At 50.7% G+C, this 22,015-nt stretch overlaps 1 protein-coding gene across 2 annotated transcripts in view; it reads right to left on the bottom strand.

The window, feature by feature from the left end:
* The window catches only part of LOC146833084 (complement C3-like), a 595,871-nt gene that overhangs the window by 63,586 nt on the left and 510,270 nt on the right, over positions 1-22,015 (bottom strand). For both annotated transcript variants that reach the window (XM_085600722.1, XM_085600721.1), the window contains one exon: positions 10,609-10,692. In XM_085600722.1, coding sequence (XP_085456848.1) covers positions 10,609-10,692 — 84 coding nt within the window. The remainder of the gene's footprint in view (positions 1-10,608; positions 10,693-22,015) is intronic.

Consider the following 22,015-nt stretch of genomic DNA (forward strand, 5'->3'; position numbering starts at 1 on the left):
TTGCCTCCATCCGTCCTTGGTGTTGTTGATGACTGGCATGATCCTCGATCTGCAGGTTCTTAAGCTCATCGAGGGTCCCCTGCATCTCGGAGAGTCTTGACACGACCTGGTTGATGCCTCTGGTGTCACGGCGGTATGAGTCCAGGATGTTGCGTATGTGTGACATATCGGGGTCCTGAGCTGGCTGGTCAGGTTCGCGCCTCCGCCTGCCTCCACTCCCACCACCTCTGCCCACTTGAGCCTGGCCTGCCCTTGTGGGCACATCGGGTCTACGGGACCCCTGAGGGATGGCATTTGCAGGGTTGCCTGCCTCCTCCTGTGTGCCCGCAGAACCTTGTCCCTCCTGGTCAGACTGGCTCTGTTGTTCAGTGTGAGCAGGGCTCCTGGGTGTGTCCTGGGATGTGGCAGGAATGGGGGTGGTGGTTGGCACAGATGTACCTGACGCAGGTGCTGCAGGGGCTTGTGCACCAGAGGGTCCAGGTTGGTCGGGGTCATCCACGGAGTGATGAGAGTCGTCGCTGCCGGTGGGATCGTCTTCACGCGGTGCCTGGGACTGAGATTCTTCCCCCCCAGTGTTGGGGGGAGATCGACGACGTTGCCCTGTGTGTGAGAGAGAGACAATGTCAATGGTGTTTCATGCGACATCTATGTTTCATACATATTCAAGTTGACACATTTCCTCCAGGTAGTTGGATGTGCCTAGCATTCCTCTTAATGTCCACTTGGGGATGGGTATGTTGCGGGGGACAGATTGGGATGTTCTCCTGAGTGTTTGACCTGTAGATTGTTTGCTCTGATGCTTATTTGGCTCTGGATCGGTCTTGTTGTGTCACATGTCCATTGTGGGAGTGTGTAAATCCGTTGCCTGCCCCGGGGGTGTGTGCTTGTGTTAGGGGGGGGTTGTGACCGGGCCTGCTGTTGTGTGTAGTGTGAGTTGTCATTGGGTCTCCCAGGTGATGTGTGTGTCCCCTCATGGTGCATGCTGGCATGACAGTGAGTGTGAGTTCCTGTGCTAGATACCTGTGCTTGTGGAGTTGGTGTTTGAGTGTACAGTGGTCCCAGGAGGTCCTTGTGCTGCATACAGCAGGGTCAAGTGTCATCTACCTTGTCAGTACTTTGCCAGTCCCTGTGCATTGTGCATGGTTATGTACCTATGCCATATGGGCTGAAGGCATTGGTGTCTGCGTCTCATTTTCACAATTTGTTGTGTGGGGCCCACCCTCCCAGCCTCCCGGACATTCAGTCTTGTGTGTGTGGTTGTTGTAGGCTTGGACATGGCCTTGCCTTGATTTGTGAAGGGTGCATGGTGACGTTAGTGGCATGAGCGTGGTTTTTGAGTGTGGTTGTTTGCGGTGAGTGCTTGGGGGAAGTTGCGTGCATTTGGTTTATATGTGGTGTGGACCCCATTGCCCCCATGTTACGTAAGTTGTTTGTGTACTCACCAGGCTCTGCGACTCCTTCGACTCCGTGTACTCCCACCGGCAGTAGCAGGGCCATCACCTTCTCCTCCCAGGGTTGGTAGTGTACGGGTCTGCGGGGCGGCCCACCTCCAGTGATGTTAGTCTGGGCATATTCTTCATTCATTTTCCTCTTGACCGCCCTGCGCAGATCGTACCACCTGGCTTGGCATTCATGCCTGGTCCTTCGGATGGGCGCAACAGCATTGACCTTGTCGACGATCCTCTGCCACATGGCAGATTTTGCAGCTATGCTGGTCTGTCTGACCAATGTTCCAAAGAGCTGTGGCTCGACTCTGATGACTTCGTTGACAAGGAGGTCCAGCTCCGCCGTAGTGAACTTCGGATTCTTGTCTGTGGGCATGGTGTGGGGTGTGGGTGTGGGTGTGGATGGTTGTGGGTGTGTGGGTGTGAATGTGACGGTGTGGGTGTGTATGTGAAGAGGGGGATGTTTGTGGAGGAGGTTGTGTGAAGGTGTGTGAGTGAAGGTGTAGTGGAGGTAGGAGTGATATGGAGTGGTTTCTATGTGGAGTTGTTTCTCAGTGGGGTCTGGCAGCAGTGGGTCTGTTGCAAAGGCTCATGGGTTGTGTGTGTGGGCCCTTTTTATTGGTCCTTTTTTGGGTGTGGCTGTGTTTGAATTTTGGTGAGTGTGTTATAAGTGGTGGTTGTGATTTGGGGCCTCTGTTTGCCTGTTTGGATGTGCCAGGTCAGTCATTGAGATGTATTTTGTCATGTAGACGTGTTTTGTGGTGTTGTGCGAGTTGAATTGACCCTCCTTGTGCTGTTTTACAGTGTCCTGGTTCTGTAAGAGTCATTTTCGCGTAGGTACGATCCGTACATACGCGATGCTGGGTGAGGGTGCTGGGGTACGGTGTTGGAGTGCGGCGCGTACATGTGGTGGGGGTTCGGTGCGTACACGTGCGGCCCTGGGGTACGGCGCATACATGCGGAGGTACGGCACGTACATGGGGGGGTAAGGCACGTACATGCAGTGGGGGTACGGTGCGTACATGTGCGGCCATGGAGTGCGGCGCGTACATGTGGAGGTACGGTGCGTACATGGGGGGGTAAGGCACGTACATGCGGTGGGGGTACGGTGCGTACACGTGCGGCCATGGGGTGCGGCGCGTACATGCGGAGGTACGGCGCGTACATGCGGGGGTGATGCCCCTACAAGGGGGGGGTACGGCGCGTACATGGGGGGTACGGCGCATACATGGGGGGGTACGGCACCTACAGTTGCGGGGCTGGGGTACAGTGCGGACAGGGTGGTGTACGGTGCTGACATATTTGGGGGTGGGGGGGCATGATTTTACCCGTGTACATGTGTGCTACTGCGTTGGCTCCGTACGGGCCTTTTTACGTGCGATTCGGACGGACGGTCGGGATCGTACTTGCGGGCTCGGACTTGTGTTTTACGATTTGCACGTAACAATGTCCGGATCACTCTCGTACACTTTTCCCGACGATATTCGGACGTGAACACTTTCCGACGCACTCTCGAAGACTTTTCCCGACGCTATTCGTAGATATTTTTCACGGACGGATCGTACTTGCCCGTTTGTACGGTGCTTCTCCGACTCGTACGTAAACAAATACGGATACGAGTCGTACGCAAAATATTTTTAACGGATCGGAATCGGCACCTTGGTGAGTAAATTCATTTTTATCCGTTTTTTTAAAAAATTAGTAATATTTGTTTATTCGATAATTAATGATGTTAATTATGGCGGTACACTTTTTAGAAATATAGATATGTATTGTGAATTGTGTGGTGTCATAGGGTAGGAAATAAAAAATATTAAATGTATGTAACAATTCATGTTTTTTAATATAATGTACTTCTATTAAATATAGTTATGTGTTTGTAAATTATTTTAATTTTTTTAATAAAATAATCTTTGTAGGTAATTTTTAGATTTTTTAACATTATAATATGTTTCTATCTTTTGTAATTTTTAAATATTTTATATATGTTTTCTTTTTTTGTTTTTAACATCTTTTGTATTGTAGTTGACATTTTGTTTGTTAATTTTGAATTGACTTCAGTGGGAATATTAATTTTTACCCCTCCGCTATCCAACACTTTCCCTACTGTTGCACTCACTGGTGTGGGAATAGTAATTTTTTTTCCCCTCCGCTATCCAACACTTTTCCTACTGTTGCACTGACTGGAGTGGGAATAGTAATTTTTTTTCCCTCCACTATCCAACACTTTTCCTACTGTTGCACTCACTGGAGTGGGACTAGTAATTTTTACCCCTCCGCTATCCAACACTTTCCCTACTGTTGCACTCACTGGAGTAGGAATAGTAATTTTTACCCCTCCGCTATCCAACACTTTCCCTACTGTTGCACTCATTGGAGTGGGAATTGTAATTTTTACCGATCCGCAACCCAACACTTTTCCTACTGTTGCATTCACTGGAGTGGGCATAGTAATTTTTTCCCCTCCACTATCCAACACTTTCCCTACTGTTGCACTCACGAGTGGGAATAGTAATTTGTACCCCTACGCTATCCAACACGTTCCATACTGTTGCACTTAATGGAGTGCAAAATGTAAGATTGAAAATTATTAAATATTTTAATGTTTTAATTTATAATATAATGTTTTTTATTAGATTTTATGTTATAGGTGTATGTGTATATATATATATATATATATATATATATATATATATAAATTGTTCTATATTTATAACATTTTAAAATAAATTAACATTATTAGTTTATTAATCGTTTTAAAGTAAATATACATTATATATATATCACATTTTATATATGTATGTTCAAAATTTTAAATTACATTTATTTTATATATTTGTTAAAATCTACATTAAATCTAAAAAAAAATTAAAGTTAATTTTATTATTTAATTTATTTAACATAATTTTTTATATATATAAAAAAAAGATATTTTGTAAATCGATATTTTTTACATCGATAATATTTTTCCGATATTTTTATACTATACATTATAAAGATAAGATGTCGATATTTTTTACATCTATATTTGTGTATGGGGATATTTTAGTAATCAATATTATGTCAGTGATCCTTTGAGGAATACAATTAATTTTGGGATGGTCAAATGTATCATTTGGAATGTACTTTGTAATAAACAAAGGAACAAATATGAGTGGCTACCCAAGCGTAAACGCACATTTCAAGCCACAAAAGAAAAATGTTAGACAAAAAACAGAGCCTACTTTGATCTTGCATTATAGACCAAGCTAACTAAACACAAGTCCAGTCAGCCTTAAACTCAATCCTAGCACAAATCTGACAATAGCAGCTGTTGCCAAGTTGTCTCCTGCGCTTGCAGGAGCACCAAAAAGATAGAGAACTTCTACTCACAGCTTAAAAATAGCAATCTTGGCTGTGTTTGGTCCTGGGAACACTGACCTGTTCATCAGCGGCAAGCATTTCACCATTGTGACAAACCATCAGATATTGCTCACAATATTTGGTAACCTAAAATCCAAAATGATGCTTTGCATAGAAAATCAGGGGAATTATTTGCATGAACACAACAATGCTATCACTCACAAATACAAGAAAGAATACACCCCAGTTGATTACATATCTCGTTTCGAGTTGCCAAACGGCATAGGATTTCCAAAGAATACCGTAACTTCGTAGTGGAACATGCGCAGCTCCATTGGTGCCCCTGAAGCTAATATCAGAGAAGTCATTGGCCACACAGGCAAGAGGTGTGGCACACATGCTCCCTACAATTCAATCACTTACTCCAACTTCTCCCCCCCTAATTGACCTTCCTCCATTAACCAGGAGGTTAACCCTCCTCACTCTCCCCCAGCACCCATTCCTTCTACTGACTCTCTTCAGTCTCCAGTGACTGCCCCGTACCACCTCACCTCCCTCCCTTCGGCCAGTAATCGAAAATCCCCTCTCCACCATCTACCTGGGCTCCCACCTCTCCCTCACCCCAGTCCTCCCGTCTTGACTAACGCAGACCATCCTCCTAGTCCCTACGAACTCCCTGCCTCCTTCACCTTTTTCCTTATTCCCCAAACGCTTTTTAATATAGAACTCCATCTCGCTAACCTATTGTTTGAACTCACCTCTCTCAGAAAGGATGTCAACTCCCTCTCCTCACTTAATCTCCCCAATCATTCTATTCCCCTGTGTACTGAACTAAACAACACTACTTTCCCCCAACAAGGAGATACAACCCCCCCTCTGTAACGATACACTTAGAACATTCAGCACCTCGAACCTCCTCCACGCCTCTGACCTCCCTGACCTCTGTAATCCTTACCCCCCTTGCACCTTGACTACTGACCCTCTGATCCCACAGGCGCCTATCTCCGTGATCCTTGGGACTAGCAGAATTCCGACTTCCCCAGCTTCACCAAGACTTCCCCCTCAATTTAGCACTATACAATCCTGCATTCCCCCTACATCCAACCCTATACCCCTGACTTCCATGCTAGTTAACTGTCGCTCGGCTGTCCAACATGTGATTGAAATTTCGGAAACCATCCTTAGCGAATCCATTGACATCGCCTTTCTTACTGAAACTTGGCTTAAAGATCACTCTTCTTCCATCCTGGATATGCTCTCTCCCCCTGGCTACTCCATCCTCAGAAAAGATAGACCTGTCAAAATTTGAGGCCCTCTAGCAATAATCTACAAAAATGAACTCCAACTCTCCCCAGTTCTCAACTCTGATCACTCTACTTTTGAATACCTCGGAGCGGAACTTAAAGTGCCGGGCTCCCCTCCAATTCGACTACACAATATCTACCACCCTCCTGGCGACCCTCTTCGTTTTGTAGAAGAATTGTCTGACCCTCTCACCCAATCCTCACTTTCCAACTCTAAAAACCTCTTCCTCAGAGATTTTAACCTTCATTGGAACAAAAAGGATGATCCTATGGTTAACCTCCTCACTGATCTACTCGACATCAATGACCTGAAACAACTATGCCACTCTCCTACTCACTTCAAAGGAGCCACACTCGACGCTATCATTACTAGCAATGAGCTAGCCTCCCTTTCCTCCATCGTTCCCATCGACTGTTCCGACCACCACCTCATCCTTTTCTCGATCACTAACTCTGCACTACCCCCGCCACCCAAAACCATCAAACAGATGAAACTGACCAGGAATTTTCCTCTCATCCCCCCAGGCGAACTTGAGACCAAAGTCAAAACTCAACTTCGACACTCTCCTCCCTCCCTAAATGCCACTGACCTCACCGAACACTTTAATAAATCCATCGTTGAGGTCCTTGACCAAATTGCCCCAGCCAGACTAAAACGACAGAAAAACTCCTCCTCCAAATCCTGGTTCAATCCAGATCTCAACAATGAGAGGCGTGCACTTAGATCGACTGAACGCGTTTGGAGGCAAAATCCTTCCCCCGTTCATCTCTCTCTCCTCAGAGCCGCTAGATCCAACTATAAAAAACACATCTTCAATGCTAAAACTTTCTTCTTCCGCTCCCAACTCGACCGGGCCAAAAACAGACCTAGAGAACTCTTCAGCAAACCAAACATCCTCTGCACCCCCAGAGGTAACCGCCACCACTGAGAGATGCGAGAAAATTACCAGCTACTTCTCAGAAAAAATCTCCAAAATTGACTTATCCTTCGCCCTAACTCCCCTCCCTCTTAACCTACTTCCCTCACTGGACATTTCCTCCAATTCTCCTTTACTCCCTACGCTTCCTCATGACTCCTCTTCATTCCCTCCTATTGTCCCTTTTCCTGAACCTGGCCCCATCATACTTGAGCTAAAAAATAATGCTTCTTGGCACGACTTCCAACCAGTCACTGAACTTGATGTCCTTAATGTGATCTCCAGACTCAAACCGTCATCTCACACTAAAGACCCCCTCCCTTTCAACCTTGTCCAAGATCTAAAACATACCATTGCCCCCTATTGGACCTCTATCATCAACTCCTCCTTTACCTCGGGTCGTGTCCCTGCTTCCCTCCAATTGGGACAAATCACTCCCATCCTCAAAAATCCTGATGGTGACCCTAATGACCTTAATAACCTTCGTCCTATCTCTAACCTTCCTCTTCTCTCAAAAGCCCTTGACAAATGCGCCTTGCTCCAACTAGATAGACACATCGACTCATTCAATCTTCTAGACTCTTTCCAGTCTGGCTTCAGAAAGGGCTGCAGTACAGAAACGGCTATGCTAAACATAATTGATGACATCCATCACGCCCTCGACAAAGGCGAATCCTCCCTTCTCATTTTCCTTGATCTCTCAGCTGCTTTCGACACTGTTAACCACTCTACTCTACTTAACACACTAAAGGCTCGTTTTGGCCTTAACGGTTTAGTCCTCAAATGGTTCACCTCCTTTTTCCAACACAGAACCCAGCAAATTAAAATCTGTGACTGCCTTTCCAAACCTATGCCCGTCTCCCTAGGGGTCCCACAGGGCTCTATCCTCTCCCCCTCTCTATTTAATCTCTTCATGGAACCCCTCACCCTTATCCTTAAACAAGCGGGAATCAATTACCACCTATACGTCGATAACACCCAACTTTACTATAAAATTCAATCCCGCTCGGATGTTCTTCACCTCAATGATGCCTTGAATAAGATTCATTCCTGGTTCCACTACAACCACCCCAAACTCAACCCAAAAAAGACCGAAATCATTCTTTTCTCCCCAAAAGCAACTCGCTCCCCATTCTATCCTGCATCTCTGACCTTACCGCACTCAACTGCTGCCTCACTATATCTAACACAGTTAAATCCCTCGGTTTTAACATTGACCAGAACCTTACCCTCATCCCCCACATAAAAAATTCGGCCAAAAGCGCTCTCTTCACACTCCATCACCTCAAGAAAATAAAACCCTTTATTCCTGCAGACGACTTTAAATTAGTCGTCCAATCGCTGGTCTTGTCAAAAATCAACTATGGTGACGCCATCCTCGCTGGAACCCCTAAAGTCTACCTGGCCCCAATCAAATCTGTTCTGAACCTGGCCGCTAGGCTCATTACTGACCTCAAATGGTTCAATCACATCTCCCCTGCCCTTAAAGCCCTCAAGTGGCTTCCCGTTGAAGGAAGAGCTTCCTACAAGACAGCTTGCATTACGCACAAAGCCCTGCATCTACGCTCCCCGCAGTATCTCTCTGACAAACTTCACAAAGCTAGCTACTCTAGATCATTGAGGAACTCCAACACCCTCGCTCTTATTCCTCCTCTGTTAAACAAGAAAACCACACAATCTCGCTCCTTCTCCGGGAACGCGCCTAACATCTGGAACTCCCTCCCTAAAGATCTTCATTGTAACCCCTCCTACGTCAGTTTTGAAAAAAGACCTCAAACTTCTCCTGCTTAACAAATACTGGGGTCCTTAATCCCTACCCTGGGCACTCATCCCACCCTGACCTCCTACTGTTCTCCCCCTTCTCTCATCTTCCTTCGCCCACTTACTCCTCCCACTAGCCTTTCCCTTTAGACCTGCTTCGTCCCACTTGGTATTGCCTTAACCTCCCCCCCTCCTCAGCCTCTCCCCAATCCCATACCCTTCACCCCTCTTCTCCCTCTTTCCCGCCCACGCGAGGCTTATCTCTCAGGACTAGCTGTAGCCCATTGCAATTTATGGAATCTGAGCGTGTAAAACTGGAGTCGTCTTTTTCCTCATTGTAATTCTGTTACACTACAATTATTATCCATGTATAGCGGTATGATATTGCCTTAACCTACCCCCCTTCCTAGCCTCCCCCCATTCCTATACTCTTCCTCCCTCTTTTCCATCCTCGTCCTCTCTCACTAGCCCTATCGCTCAGAATTTGCTGTAGCCCATTGCAATTACTGTAATTAGATTGTGTAATATTTATGCTGCATTCTACCATTTTGTATTGGTTTTTGGAATTCTACCTCATTGTAAATTTTCATTTATTGCAAAGAATTAACCATGTAAAGCACTCTGATAACCTCGGGTCCAGCCAGCGCTATATAAAACATTTAAAATAAAATAAATAAAATAATATGACAATGATGGCACTTAAATTTCACTTGACTTCACTGTCTGGGTGTTGACAGCAAATGAATGATGACATTTAAGCGTAGGCACAAGGAAATCTCCATTGTTTGTTGTAGCAGATTATTTAAAAATTTGGAGGACTGTCATATCAGCGGCACTCAGACCAAAAGTAACTGAGCGAGCACATGAAGGACGCTGAGGAGTGAAGGATATAAAGAAGCCCAAGAGCATGTTTGGTTTCAGTTTCTCTAGCTACTGGTAGAAACCACCCTTCTTGGCTGCTGCTGGCGCCTATGAACCAACCTTACCACAACAAATGTCAGTCTTACCAGAGAGTGCCTGGAAAGAGTTGCCACTCAACTTGTTTGGTCCCTAGAAATCAATAAATTACATATGCGCCACAATGTATGAAGGCTTGAGATTCCCACTGGTAAAACCGCTATCATCAACAAGTGCAGATAAGGTGATCCCTCTGCTACATGCAATATTCACAACTTGCAGTGTCCCAGAAGTGGGCAAGACAGATAGACAAGATAGAAAAGCATCTCCCATTAAGTGGCCAAGAACTGAAGAACTTTACAAAATCACATAACTTTTGACCTTAGAAAGAAAGACGTTTATGACCACAAGCAAATGGTACGTTAGTTGGTTTATGTTGACCCTGAAGAAAAGCATATGACAGACTTAGTTAGACCACTCGTCAATCCAACAGGCGCTCATACAAGTCCTCTCAGATTATTGAAGCACATAAAATATCGTGACCAAACATTGTCCCGCGGCTATCATGTTGTTTTGGAACTTCCACACTCATCGTTCTGCTGGACAGGTAAAACAGAAGAAGCTGAGGAAGAGACGCCACAGACAAGCACAGAAAGAAATCACACACTGCAGACAACACGAGGAGAAACTGCGTTTCAGAGATCACAAAGAAAAAGAAAAAATCTAGACCTAGGTAGATTAGAGAATAAGGGCCAAAATGGAAGGCAATTGGGATATTGATTGGGTATTTGTCAATTAAAAGGAAAAAAATAATATCACCTGAAATGTATCCCACTTCATAAAACACAGAGAAGCCCGAAAGCCCGCCACAAATTAGAACAGAGAGTAATAGATGACAACACTACATTGAGCAAGGAAGCAGACCGTGATTTTGCTGTTTACCTTCTTTTACAACTTGTGCAATTTTCATGGTGAGGTAGTCATACATGCCAATCTCTTCCATGCTCAGCATCTCAACCAGGTAAACTGGATAAAAGAAAAGTATTGGTGAAGGATTGTTCTTATTTATAATCATTTCCAACCTTGCACACTTCCCAGATTTCTATCTGTGGAATACCTACTGGCAATTGGATACATGCCAACATTTGGGAACAGACATGGGGGAGAAGGAATGTGGAGTTTCCCACCCTGATTGGGGGAACAGGCATGAATATAACTTGGAATGATTTTCAGTAGTGGTTATCTTTCCTAGGCATGTGGAACTAGAAAGGATTCACATGCTGCACAAATGTTGTGGTAGGTTAATCAAGTGTTTGTTTCTGTCATAATATCCTCCACACAGTTGGGGCACCAAAAAACTCAAAGCAAAAAATCTGGGGAGGATAGGCATGCTGGATAAGGGATATTTTACTTACCTTGAAAGCATCTGTTTGCAGCATGGATTGCTGTAGATTCACATTCTCTGAATACAACCATCATCTAATATTGGGCTTGGACGTTGCAAGTTATTTTTCTTTGAAAAACATCCTTTCAAGTCACAAGGTGTGCTGTGACTCTTCCCTTTGCAGGGAAAATGGCGACCATGGGAATGGTCTTTTAAAATAAAGTATATACTTAATGTTACAATGATGTGCAAATAGGACACTGACTCCAGTGAGGAGAAAGGGTGCATGTGAATCTACAGCACTACATGCTATGAAGAGATGCTTACTGGGTATGAACAGATGCTTACTGGGTAAGTTACATGTTCCGTTTGTAGTACGTGTGGTTGCAGACACACATGCTCTGCATAGACTGTAAAGCAGTACTCCCTAAGCGTGGTGAGTTAGTGAATTATGCAGATATCTGAAACAGAGTTCTTAATACTGTTTGGCCAACGCTAACCTGTTGATGGATGAGAATATTGACACAGTAATGTTTGGTAAAGGTGTATGGAGTTGACCAAATAGCTGCTCTGCAGATGTCAGCTATGGGAATATTCCCTAGAAATGCCAGGATTGCCCAATTTTTTCAGGTAGAATACTTTTTGCTTTAAGGTAACATGTTTGGATACCTTTATTAATCTATCTAGTTCTGTCAGATTTTGATATTTTGTGCCCTTTAGGAGGTTTAGCCAAAGAGACAAAAAGCAGCTGAATTGTGTGAGAAGGTTTAGTTCTGTCAATGTAGTACATTAAGGCTCCTTTGACATCTAGGTGCCAATTCCGATCCGGTAAAAACCGGGTACGAACCGTCGGACGGAGCCTTTTCTCCGTCCGACTCGTACCCGGTGCGAAATCCATCCGAAAATGCAAGTACGATTCATACGGAAACACCATTTCCGTACGATTCGAACAAAACACCGACCGAACAGAAACTAAACACAATTCCGATCCTGAAAGGAGCCGACGTGACGTCGGTACGCATCCAGCCTACGTTTCACGAACCAGGAAGTACGATTCGAACCGACGTCATCCCGCACGGAAAATATTTACCGGCTGCCAAAAACTGCCGGGAAATCAGGACGACACACGCAAGGAGCAGCTGGACGCGACGAACAGACATGGACCCGAACCTACGTGCCATCCCTGCCCTCCTAGCAGTCCACCTGGCGTACAGGAACCGACGCAGACGCCGCAGAAGGTCAGCACAACAACCAGGGGCAAAGGGGGGGGCAGGGGCAGGACACACAACACCAACACATGGTACCAAATCACACATGGCCTGGACATACCTGACCATCAGGGCCTGGTCACTTCCAGGGGGTGGGGGCAAGGCCAGCAACGCAAGCGTCCGCCACAACGGAAGTGGATGGTCACGCGAACCGGTACGTACCCTACCCAGGCCGCAAGAGCGTGGGTACGGAACGTACCACGCGTCCCCCTACGTCACTCCAACAATAGCGGTACGGCCCGTACCCACGTCAGAAAGGCCTTGGTACAGCTCGTACCAGCATTGCTGGGGTCATGTAGGGGTACGCGTGGTACGACCCGTAGCCACGCCCCCAAGGCCTGTGTACGGTGCGGACCCCACGGCCCGCAACAATGGTGGGACGCACCGTACCCACACACCAAAGGCATGGGTACGGCCCGTACCCAGGCACGCAGAGCGTGGGCAGGGGTATGTACGGACCGTACCCCCACCCGTGGAAGTACGGCCCGTACCCCCACCCGTGCATGTACGCCCCGAACCCCCACTCGTGTATGTACGCCCCGAACCCCCACCCGTGTATGTACGCCCCGAACCGCCACCCGTGTATGTACGCACCCAAGCGCCACCCGTGTATGTACGCCCCGAACCCCCACCCCACCCTGGTATGTACGCCCCGAACCCCCACCCGTGTATGTACGCACCCAAGCGCCACCCGTGCATGTACGCCCCGAACCCCCACCCCACCCTGGTATGTACGCCCCGAACCCCCAGCCGTGTATGTACGCACCAAACACCCACCCGTGTATGTACGCACCAAACCACCACACCAGCCGTGTATGTACGCACCAAACCCCCACCCCAGCCGTGTATGTACGCACCGAACCACCACCCGTGTATGTACGCACCGAACCACCACCCGTGTATGTACGCCCCCGAACCCCCACCCCAGCAGAGTATGTACGCCCCGAACCCCCACCCGTGTATGTACGGACCGAACCCCCACCCCAGCCGTGTATGTACGCACCAAACCACCACCCGTGTATGTACGCCCCCTAACCCCCCCCAGCCGTGTATGTACGCACCGAACCACCAGCCGTGTATGTACGCACCAAACCCCCACCCGTGTATGTACGCACCTAACACACACCCCAGCAGAGTATGTACGCCCCGAACCCCCACCCGTGTATGTACGGACCGAACCCCCACCCCAGCAGAGTATGTACGCCCCGAACCCCCACCCGTGTATGTACGGACCGAACCCCCACCCCAGCCGTGTATGTACGCACCAAACCACCACCCGTGTATGTACGCCCCCGAACCCCCCCCCAGCCGTGTATGTACGCACCGAACCACCAGCCGTGTATGTACGCACCAAACCCCCACCCCAGCCGTGTATGTACGCACCGAACCACCAGCCGTGTATGTACGCACCAAACCCCCACCCCAGCCGTGTATGTACGCACCGAACCACCACCCGTGTATGTACGGACCGAACCCCCACCCCAGCAGAGTATGTACGCCCCGAACCCCCACCCGTGTATGTACGGACCGAAACCCCACCCCACTCGTGTATGTACGCCCCGAACCCCCACCCGTGTATGTACGCCCCGAACCGCCACCCGTGTATGTACGCACCCAAGCGCCACCCGTGTATGTACGCCCCGAACCCCCACCCCACCCTGGTATGTACGCCCCGAACCCCCACCCGTGTATGTACGCCCCGAACCCCCACCCCACCCTGGTATGTACGCCCCGAACCCCCACCCGTGTATGTACGCCCCGAACCGCCACCCGTGTATGTACGCACCCAAGCGCCACCCGTGTATGTACGCCCCGAACCCCCACCCCACCCTGGTATGTACGCCCCGAACCCCCACCCGTGTATGTACGCACCCAAGCGCCACCCGTGCATGTACGCCCCGAACCCCCACCCCACCCTGGTATGTACGCCCCGAACCCCCAGCCGTGTATGTACGCACCAAACCCCCACCCGTGTATGTACGCACCAAACCACCACACCAGCCGTGTATGTACGCACCAAACCCCCACCCCAGCCGTGTATGTACGCACCGAACCACCACCCGTGTATGTACGCACCGAACCACCACCCGTGTATGTACGCCCCCGAACCCCCACCCCAGCAGAGTATGTACGCCCCGAACCCCCACCCGTGTATGTACGGACCGAACCCCCACCCCAGCCGTGTATGTACGCACCAAACCACCACCCGTGTATGTACGCCCCCTAACCCCCCCCAGCCGTGTATGTACGCACCGAACCACCAGCCGTGTATGTACGCACCAAACCCCCACCCGTGTATGTACGGACCGAAACCCCACCCCAGCCGTGTATGTACGCACCAAACCACCACCCGTGTATGTACGCACCAAACCACCACCCCAGCCGTGTATGTACGCACCAAACCACCACCCGTGTATGTACGCACCAAACGCCCACCCGTGTATGTACGCACCAAACCACCACACCAGCCGTGTATGTACGCACCAAACCACCACCCGTGTATGTACGCACCAAACCACCACCCCAGCCGTGTATGTACGCACCAAACCACCACCCGTGTATGTACGCACCAAACGCCCACCCGTGTATGTACGCACCAAACCACCACACCAGCCGTGTATGTACGCACCAAACCCCCACCCCAGCCGTGTATGTACGCACCGAACCACCACCCGTGTATGTACGCACCGAACCCCCCCCCCAGCCGTGTATGTACGCACCGAACCACCACCCGTGTATGTACGGACCGAACCCCCACCCCAGCAGAGTATGTACGCCCCGAACCCCCACCCGTGTATGTACGGACCGAACCCCCACCCCAGCCGTGTATGTACGCACCAAACCACCACCCGTGTATGTACGCACCAAACCACCACCCCAGCCGTGTATGTACGCACCAAACCACCACCCGTGTATGTACGCACCAAACGCCCACCCGTGTATGTACGCACCAAACCACCACACCAGCCGTGTATGTACGCACCAAACCCCCACCCCAGCCGTGTATGTACGCACCGAACCACCACCCGTGTATGTACGCACCGAACCCCCACCCCAGCAGAGTATGTACGCCCCGAACCCCCACCCGTGTATGTACGGACCGAACCCCCACCCGTGTATGTACGCACCAAACCCCCACCCGTGCATGTACGCACCGAACCTGCTATAAGAATGGGGTGTGCAAAACACCCCCAGCAGTGCCCAGACACAGGAGGGGTGGGTGCAGGGTCCTCCCAGCAGTGCCCAGACACAGGAGGGGTGGGTGCAGGGTCCTCCCAGCAGTGCCCAGACACAGGAGGGGTGTGTACCTATCACTCCCAGCAGTGCCCAGACACAGGAGGGGTGGGTGCAGGGTCCTCCCAGCAGTGCCCAGACACAGGAGGGGTGGGTGCAGGGTCCTCCCAGCAGTGCCCAGACACAGGAGGGGTGTGTGCCTATCACTCCCAGCAGTGCCCAGACACAGGAGGGGTGTGTACCTATCACTCCCAGCAGTGCCCAGACATCGGACAATATACCCCATCAACAAGTTCAGTGACCTACAAGGGTGATACCCCAGATGCAGGCGGAGCCATCGCTGAGCCAGCATGGCTATATTGAAAGGCAACCCTCACACATCCAGGAAATGTAGACACAGCACAGCACAGCATTTGGGAGACACCCTGCAGGAAAAATGGCCTGGGCCACAGAGGACGGAACACACCTTGGGACAATGTCACCATACAGTGAGAGCAAACATGACCAAATACCATTTGCAGAGACCTTTGTGATGGCACGCAGATGGCAGGGTACACCCCATGAGCAGCACACTCCAACATTTCACAGACCCCTAACACATTATCACCACCCCAACGCAGGGAGCACCAGCACCAACAGCAAGTCCAGGAAAGCATCAGTGTGCAAAACAAAAAGAAAAGGCTTTATTCAGCAGGAAAATATATCAGAGAAAATGTCCACTATGTACAAGGGCCATGGGCCAGCCCAGCAGCAATGTCCGGGGGGGGGGTACACATCGGGACGTGTGTCCCCTAGCTTGCCTGCACAGTTCACAAGTCCATTTCATCCACAGAAGAGGGGGCATCAGGGGGGAGGGTGGAAACAGGCACCGCAGGGACAGGAGGGGAAAGGGTAGGTGTTGTGGGTGCAGGGAGGGATGAATCTGCCACAGGGGGGGTGCCAGCGCCAAAGGTGGAGGACAGAATGGCGCTGCACACGTCGGCAAGTTCCCCCAGCGACTCCCCCGTACCCAATCCAACCACAGGCCCCAAGGAGGGGGGGGGGGCAAAGGGATGGGTCGCAGCGCCACTGGGGGAGGGTGTGGACAGGGTGGGGGACTCAACTCCCCTGGCCGGGTCCCGCCTCCACCGCTTGCGGGGTGGTGTCATCCTGGGGCTGGGGGGCACACTCGCAGTGGATGATGCTGTCACTGACTGTTGGCCAGGAGAGCTAAGGGGAGTGGATTTGGAGGGAGTGGGTTGTGTGGAATGCGGACTCCCACTGTGGCTGCGTGTTCTACGTTTCCCCCCCGACCCAGTGGGTGTGCCTTCCTCACCCTGTGTGTGCGTGACAGGAGGTGTGCGCTTCGACTTCCCTGGTGGTGTGGTGCCTGTGTCTGTTGGGGTGCGTGCACGCTGACGTCTGGATGTGCGTGGGACAGGCACGGGAGTGGGAATTGTGGATGGGGCAGGGGTAGGGGGTGTTACGCAGCGCTGCAGGAGATCCAGTGCTGCAGTCAGTGTGGAGTCTATGGACCTCAGCAACTGCCGTTGGTCAGACTGCGCAGCCGACATGCCCTCCATGTATGCCTCCATCTGGGTCAGCACCTGGGTGTGGGCATGGAGGACATTTAGCATCGCAGTCTGACCAACCTGCAACTGCCTCAGGATGTCCACAGACTCCGCACTCACCGCAGCAGTGGTGACAGGGGCAGGGGGTGCGGTGCCTGGCAGGAAGGAGACATGTGGGGACCGAGCACGGAGGGAAGGGCCACGAGCATGTGGGAGGCCGGTGATGGAACCTGAGGTGGCGGGGGGATGTGGAGGGCTGCCATCAGCTGGGGGGGCAGACTCCGCCACCTCTGGGAGCTCAGCCTCGGACCCGTCTGCGTCATAGTCTGTGTTGGCAGTCAACAGGTCCTCCGCCTCACTCCCTTCGGCCTCCGTGCCACTCCATGTGCCAGACAGGACAGCACTGCTGGTACTGGTGCTCAATCTCTCCTCCCGGTCCGTGCTAGTGTCTCCTTCCGTGTCCCCCGGCGATGCTGTGGGCAAGGTGAAGAGACAGGAGAAAATCAGACACCTGTACACTTATGTCACATGAGTCAAATATACATAGGTCACATTGCATAGCCTGAAAAGCAACAGGAGTAACACCTACAAAACAATGTACACATGTAGGCCATGGAACACACAGTTTTTCTACCCACCATGCCACTGAGACACAATGGAGATCATGACACAACAGCAAATCACTGCACCTGAAATTTTAGAGAGGAGTCAGCCTCTGGGGACAAATGTGCACAGCACCTGCACCACACTGCGTCGTCAAAAAGGGATGAGCATGAATCATATCCATTTACTCTTGCCGCATGCTGCAAAGGCAATACATGAAACCAGGCCACACATGACAGGGTCACTGCACCTTGAGCGTATGTCCAGTCAAACATCACACACAGGCTAAACCCAGCAAGGAGGATGAAGCTTCTGACATGTAGGCCTTGTACGCACAAACCACCCACACCTGAGACAATCTCATTGAGACGGAGAAAGTATGTACACCTCTTACTCTGGGATGGAAACACATGGCCTCCACTAATTCATGACTGTAAACACACAGCCCCTGGTGGCCATGTCCACACATCATTGACAGGCAAACATCATCAGATTGTCTCAACAACACACACAGGTAATGCCCACTGTGAGTATGCACAAGCAAAATGGGTCCCCCTGTACAGTGGACACATGTAGCAACCTGTAGGTCCTAACAGTTGAGCCCAGGGTACAATGCCACCCTACGCAACCCATGGCAAAGACACAGTGAATGGCCATATTGTTGGATGACGCACATGATACCTAGGAAGAGGTGCCCCAGGGCACAGTAGTGCCCACACTCCTCCATGGTCCAGGATGGACATGACTGCAAATTAAGCAACCGTCCCTGCACTTAGCAGGCCTCCCACTCAGGCACATCATGTCAGAGGGCACACAATTGGACATGCATGCTGGAAGGCTGTACATTTTGGAGACACACCCCTATGTCGTGATTCACAATCAGTGCCAAGTGACATGGACACCACAATGACTGAAATTGGCCATGGCACACGCAAGGTCCCCATACCTGTGGCACATCACCCCCACACATGATGCTGATAGCATAGGGCACCTGCATGAACTGCCTGCATAAATAACCTTGTGCAAGAGTGGCGACAGACCAGGGAACACATTGCAAGGAGGGGAAGGGAGGGAGTGAGAACAGCACTGTGCTACTTTGTGGAGAAGTTGACGCACTGCACAATCAAACCCTGGCAGTGTATCCATGCAACTGCACACTTACATTGGCTGGGGACACACAACTGACACACATGTACCTACCCCCTTCCTGCTGCTGCCTCTCCTGTAGGCGCCTGTCCATATCGGGGAAGACCACCGCCAGCACACGCTTCTGGATGTGGGTCAGACGACGGCGGCCACGGTTCTTACGGCTCTCAGGTGAGTCCCCCAGCAGGAGCCGTGCAATCCTCCTCGTCCAGCACCGGATGTCCTGCCAGCGTTTCCTCACCTGAGACAGGCTCCGCCTCCGACCCTCTGTACCCCTCACGGCACTGACGGCTTCCCTCCAGATCTCCCCCTTGGCAATGGCGCCTACCTGTGAGGATGCAAAAGAGAGAATACATTAATCCACATGAGCAAAGACACAGAGACACACATATAGAACAATCCTCATTATGAACAGGCCATGGTATGCATGCAACTAATTGCACCTTTGTCATAGGGACATTATCCACTGTGGAAGGCCAAATGCACTACGTGCCAGTGGAAGCACACGGGTGGCATGAGGGGTACCACACACTCACTGACCAGGGATCACACTGTGCCTCACAGGCTACACCAGGATTATGTACAGCACCTCACAGCAGTCACCTGCCCCAGCACACTGATGCTACCTCAGCAGAGTACACAGACACACACAGGTACAGGACAATCACATGGCATTGCCAACTGCGGGTACACACCTCACTCTGCCCATGTGCCAGTAGACGTGGGTGTCACAGGTGTGGGGCTGGCTCAGCACGGCATGCACACAGCACTGCTCCCTGCTCACATCCGATGGCCAGGCCATATCCATCCCTCATGCTGCTTGTGTGCAACACTCCCCATATGCACTCACCCACATGACAGGGGACTAACACACACACCAATGTGCAGGGGACGAACACGGCCTTTGGACACTCACAGCACAGGTACACTGAACAAACACACATCCATGGGTACTGACACCTGTCACACTGGGGGGAACACAGGATCACATCAGGACTGTGGAAACAACATCCCCAGGAGGAGTATGCAGGCAGAATGTGGCATGCACCTTGCATTCATTGTCACAGTAGGCACTATGCAAGTGAGGAGTGCACACAGGAAACACAGCATGCTCTGCATGGGTGACATGAGGCCTTCCACACCCTGGGACCCACTCCAAACAACAGTGCATGTCTGTCACACATGGACACAATGCCAGAAGTCACTGTCACACAAAAGGGGCACAGTCTAAGCTAGTGGAGTCTGCACTCACCTGAACCCCTGGTCGACCATACAGGCTCTGGAACTGTGGGAGGATCACATCTATCAGGGCAAGGTTCTCCTCCTGGGTGAATGGCTGTGACCTCTCCACAGTCCTGGACATGGTGCCAGAGGAATCACTATCAGCAGCAGTGGTCAGGGATGAATGGATGTGCAGGCAAGTGCTCTCTCATGGGACCTGGCTGCCTTATATATGCCTGGCTGGCCTGTTCATGTATAGGAGTACAGATTGATTGGTCAGTCACATTAGCATCCTACGTTTCATCCAATCCCTTCAAACCTACCCCAGTGTGTGGCTTTGCATGGTTTCAGTTTTGATAATGATGTCAAGTCAACATCCACATTGCAACAATGTAGATTCTTTCAAACTGACTTCTGCTGTGCACCTGGTGCTCAAATTCAAAAATTTAACTCAGTCTCCATGGCAACCATCAGGCATTTAGGCCCTTATACTTGTCCCTCATGTGTCCCCTATGTGTTTTCATACATTTACACACAGGTACGGTGCGTTCCACGCCCTAGGGCACCCCACAAGCAGTGATACCGACCGTACATGCGCTTGTACGGTCCGGATCACAATATGGGCGCTGGCGTATGCGTACGCCACAGTAGTACGGACTGTACACGCGCTTGTACGGTCCGGATCACAATATGGGCGCTGGCGTATGCGTACGCCACAGTAGTACGGACTGTACACGCGCTTGTACGGTCCGGATCACAATATGGGCGCTGGCGTATGCGTACGCCACAGTAGTACGGACTGTACACGCGCTTGTACGGTCCGGATCACAATATGGGCGCTGGCGTATGCGTACGCCACAGTAGTACGGACTGTACACGCGCTTGTACGGTCCGGATCACAATATGGGCGCTGGCGTATGCGTACGCCACAGTAGTACGGACCGTACAAGCGCGTGTACAGTCCGTACTACTGTGGCGTACGCATACGCCAGCGCCCATATTGTGATCCGGACCGTACAAGCGCGTGTACAGTCCGTACTACTGTGGCGTACGCATACGCCAGCGCCCATATTGTGATCCGGACCGTACAAGCGCGTGTACAGTCCGTACTACTGTGGCGTACGCATACGCCAGCGCCCATATTGTGATCCGGACCGTACAAGCGCGTGTACAGTCCGTACTACTGTGGCGTACGCATACGCCAGCGCACATATTGTGATCCGGACCGTACAAGCGCGTGTACAGTCCGTACTACTGTGGCGTACGCATACGCCAGCGCACATATTGTGATCCGGACCGTACAAGCGCGTGTACAGTCCGTACTACTGTGGCGTACGCATACGCCAGCGCACATATTGTGATCCGGACCGTACAAGCGCGTGTACAGTCCGTACTACTGTGGCGTACGCATACGCCAGCGGCAATATTGGCCCAGGGACCCTATACACGCGCTCCGAGCGTATGTACGGTGCGTATAACAACTGTCAGTGGTGACAGGCGGCACACAGACAGGAATGGAGCGGACAGGTATTGCCAAGGGTGGACACCAATGCATTGTCTGTGCAATACCACCTGTGTGTGACACAGGTGTGTCAGGATGTGATGTGGCACTTTACCCCTGAGGTGTGGGCAAAGCACATGTACGATGAGCTGTGTACACATGTCGTGTGTGATGGTGCGCATTGTACCACACATCCCCTGCACTCCTTTGACATGTGTGCATGTCGTACACACTAGTGGAGCCATGAGTCACTTGCATGTCCCAGTCACGGACACCCGCACCTGTCCCCTGATGCCAGGTACACGGAATATTACATATGACACGTGTATGGCTGCGTTGCATGCTGCAACCATGTCATGTGTGTGGCATGTCCTATTCCTATGACATGTGACCAGTGCATATCGCATCCAACTACCTGTCTGTACCATACGCATACTACCTC

The sequence above is a fragment of the Triturus cristatus genome, chromosome 4_2, assembly GCF_964204655.1.
Source record: "Triturus cristatus chromosome 4_2, aTriCri1.1, whole genome shotgun sequence".
Classification (NCBI taxonomy): domain Eukaryota; kingdom Metazoa; phylum Chordata; class Amphibia; order Caudata; family Salamandridae; genus Triturus; species Triturus cristatus.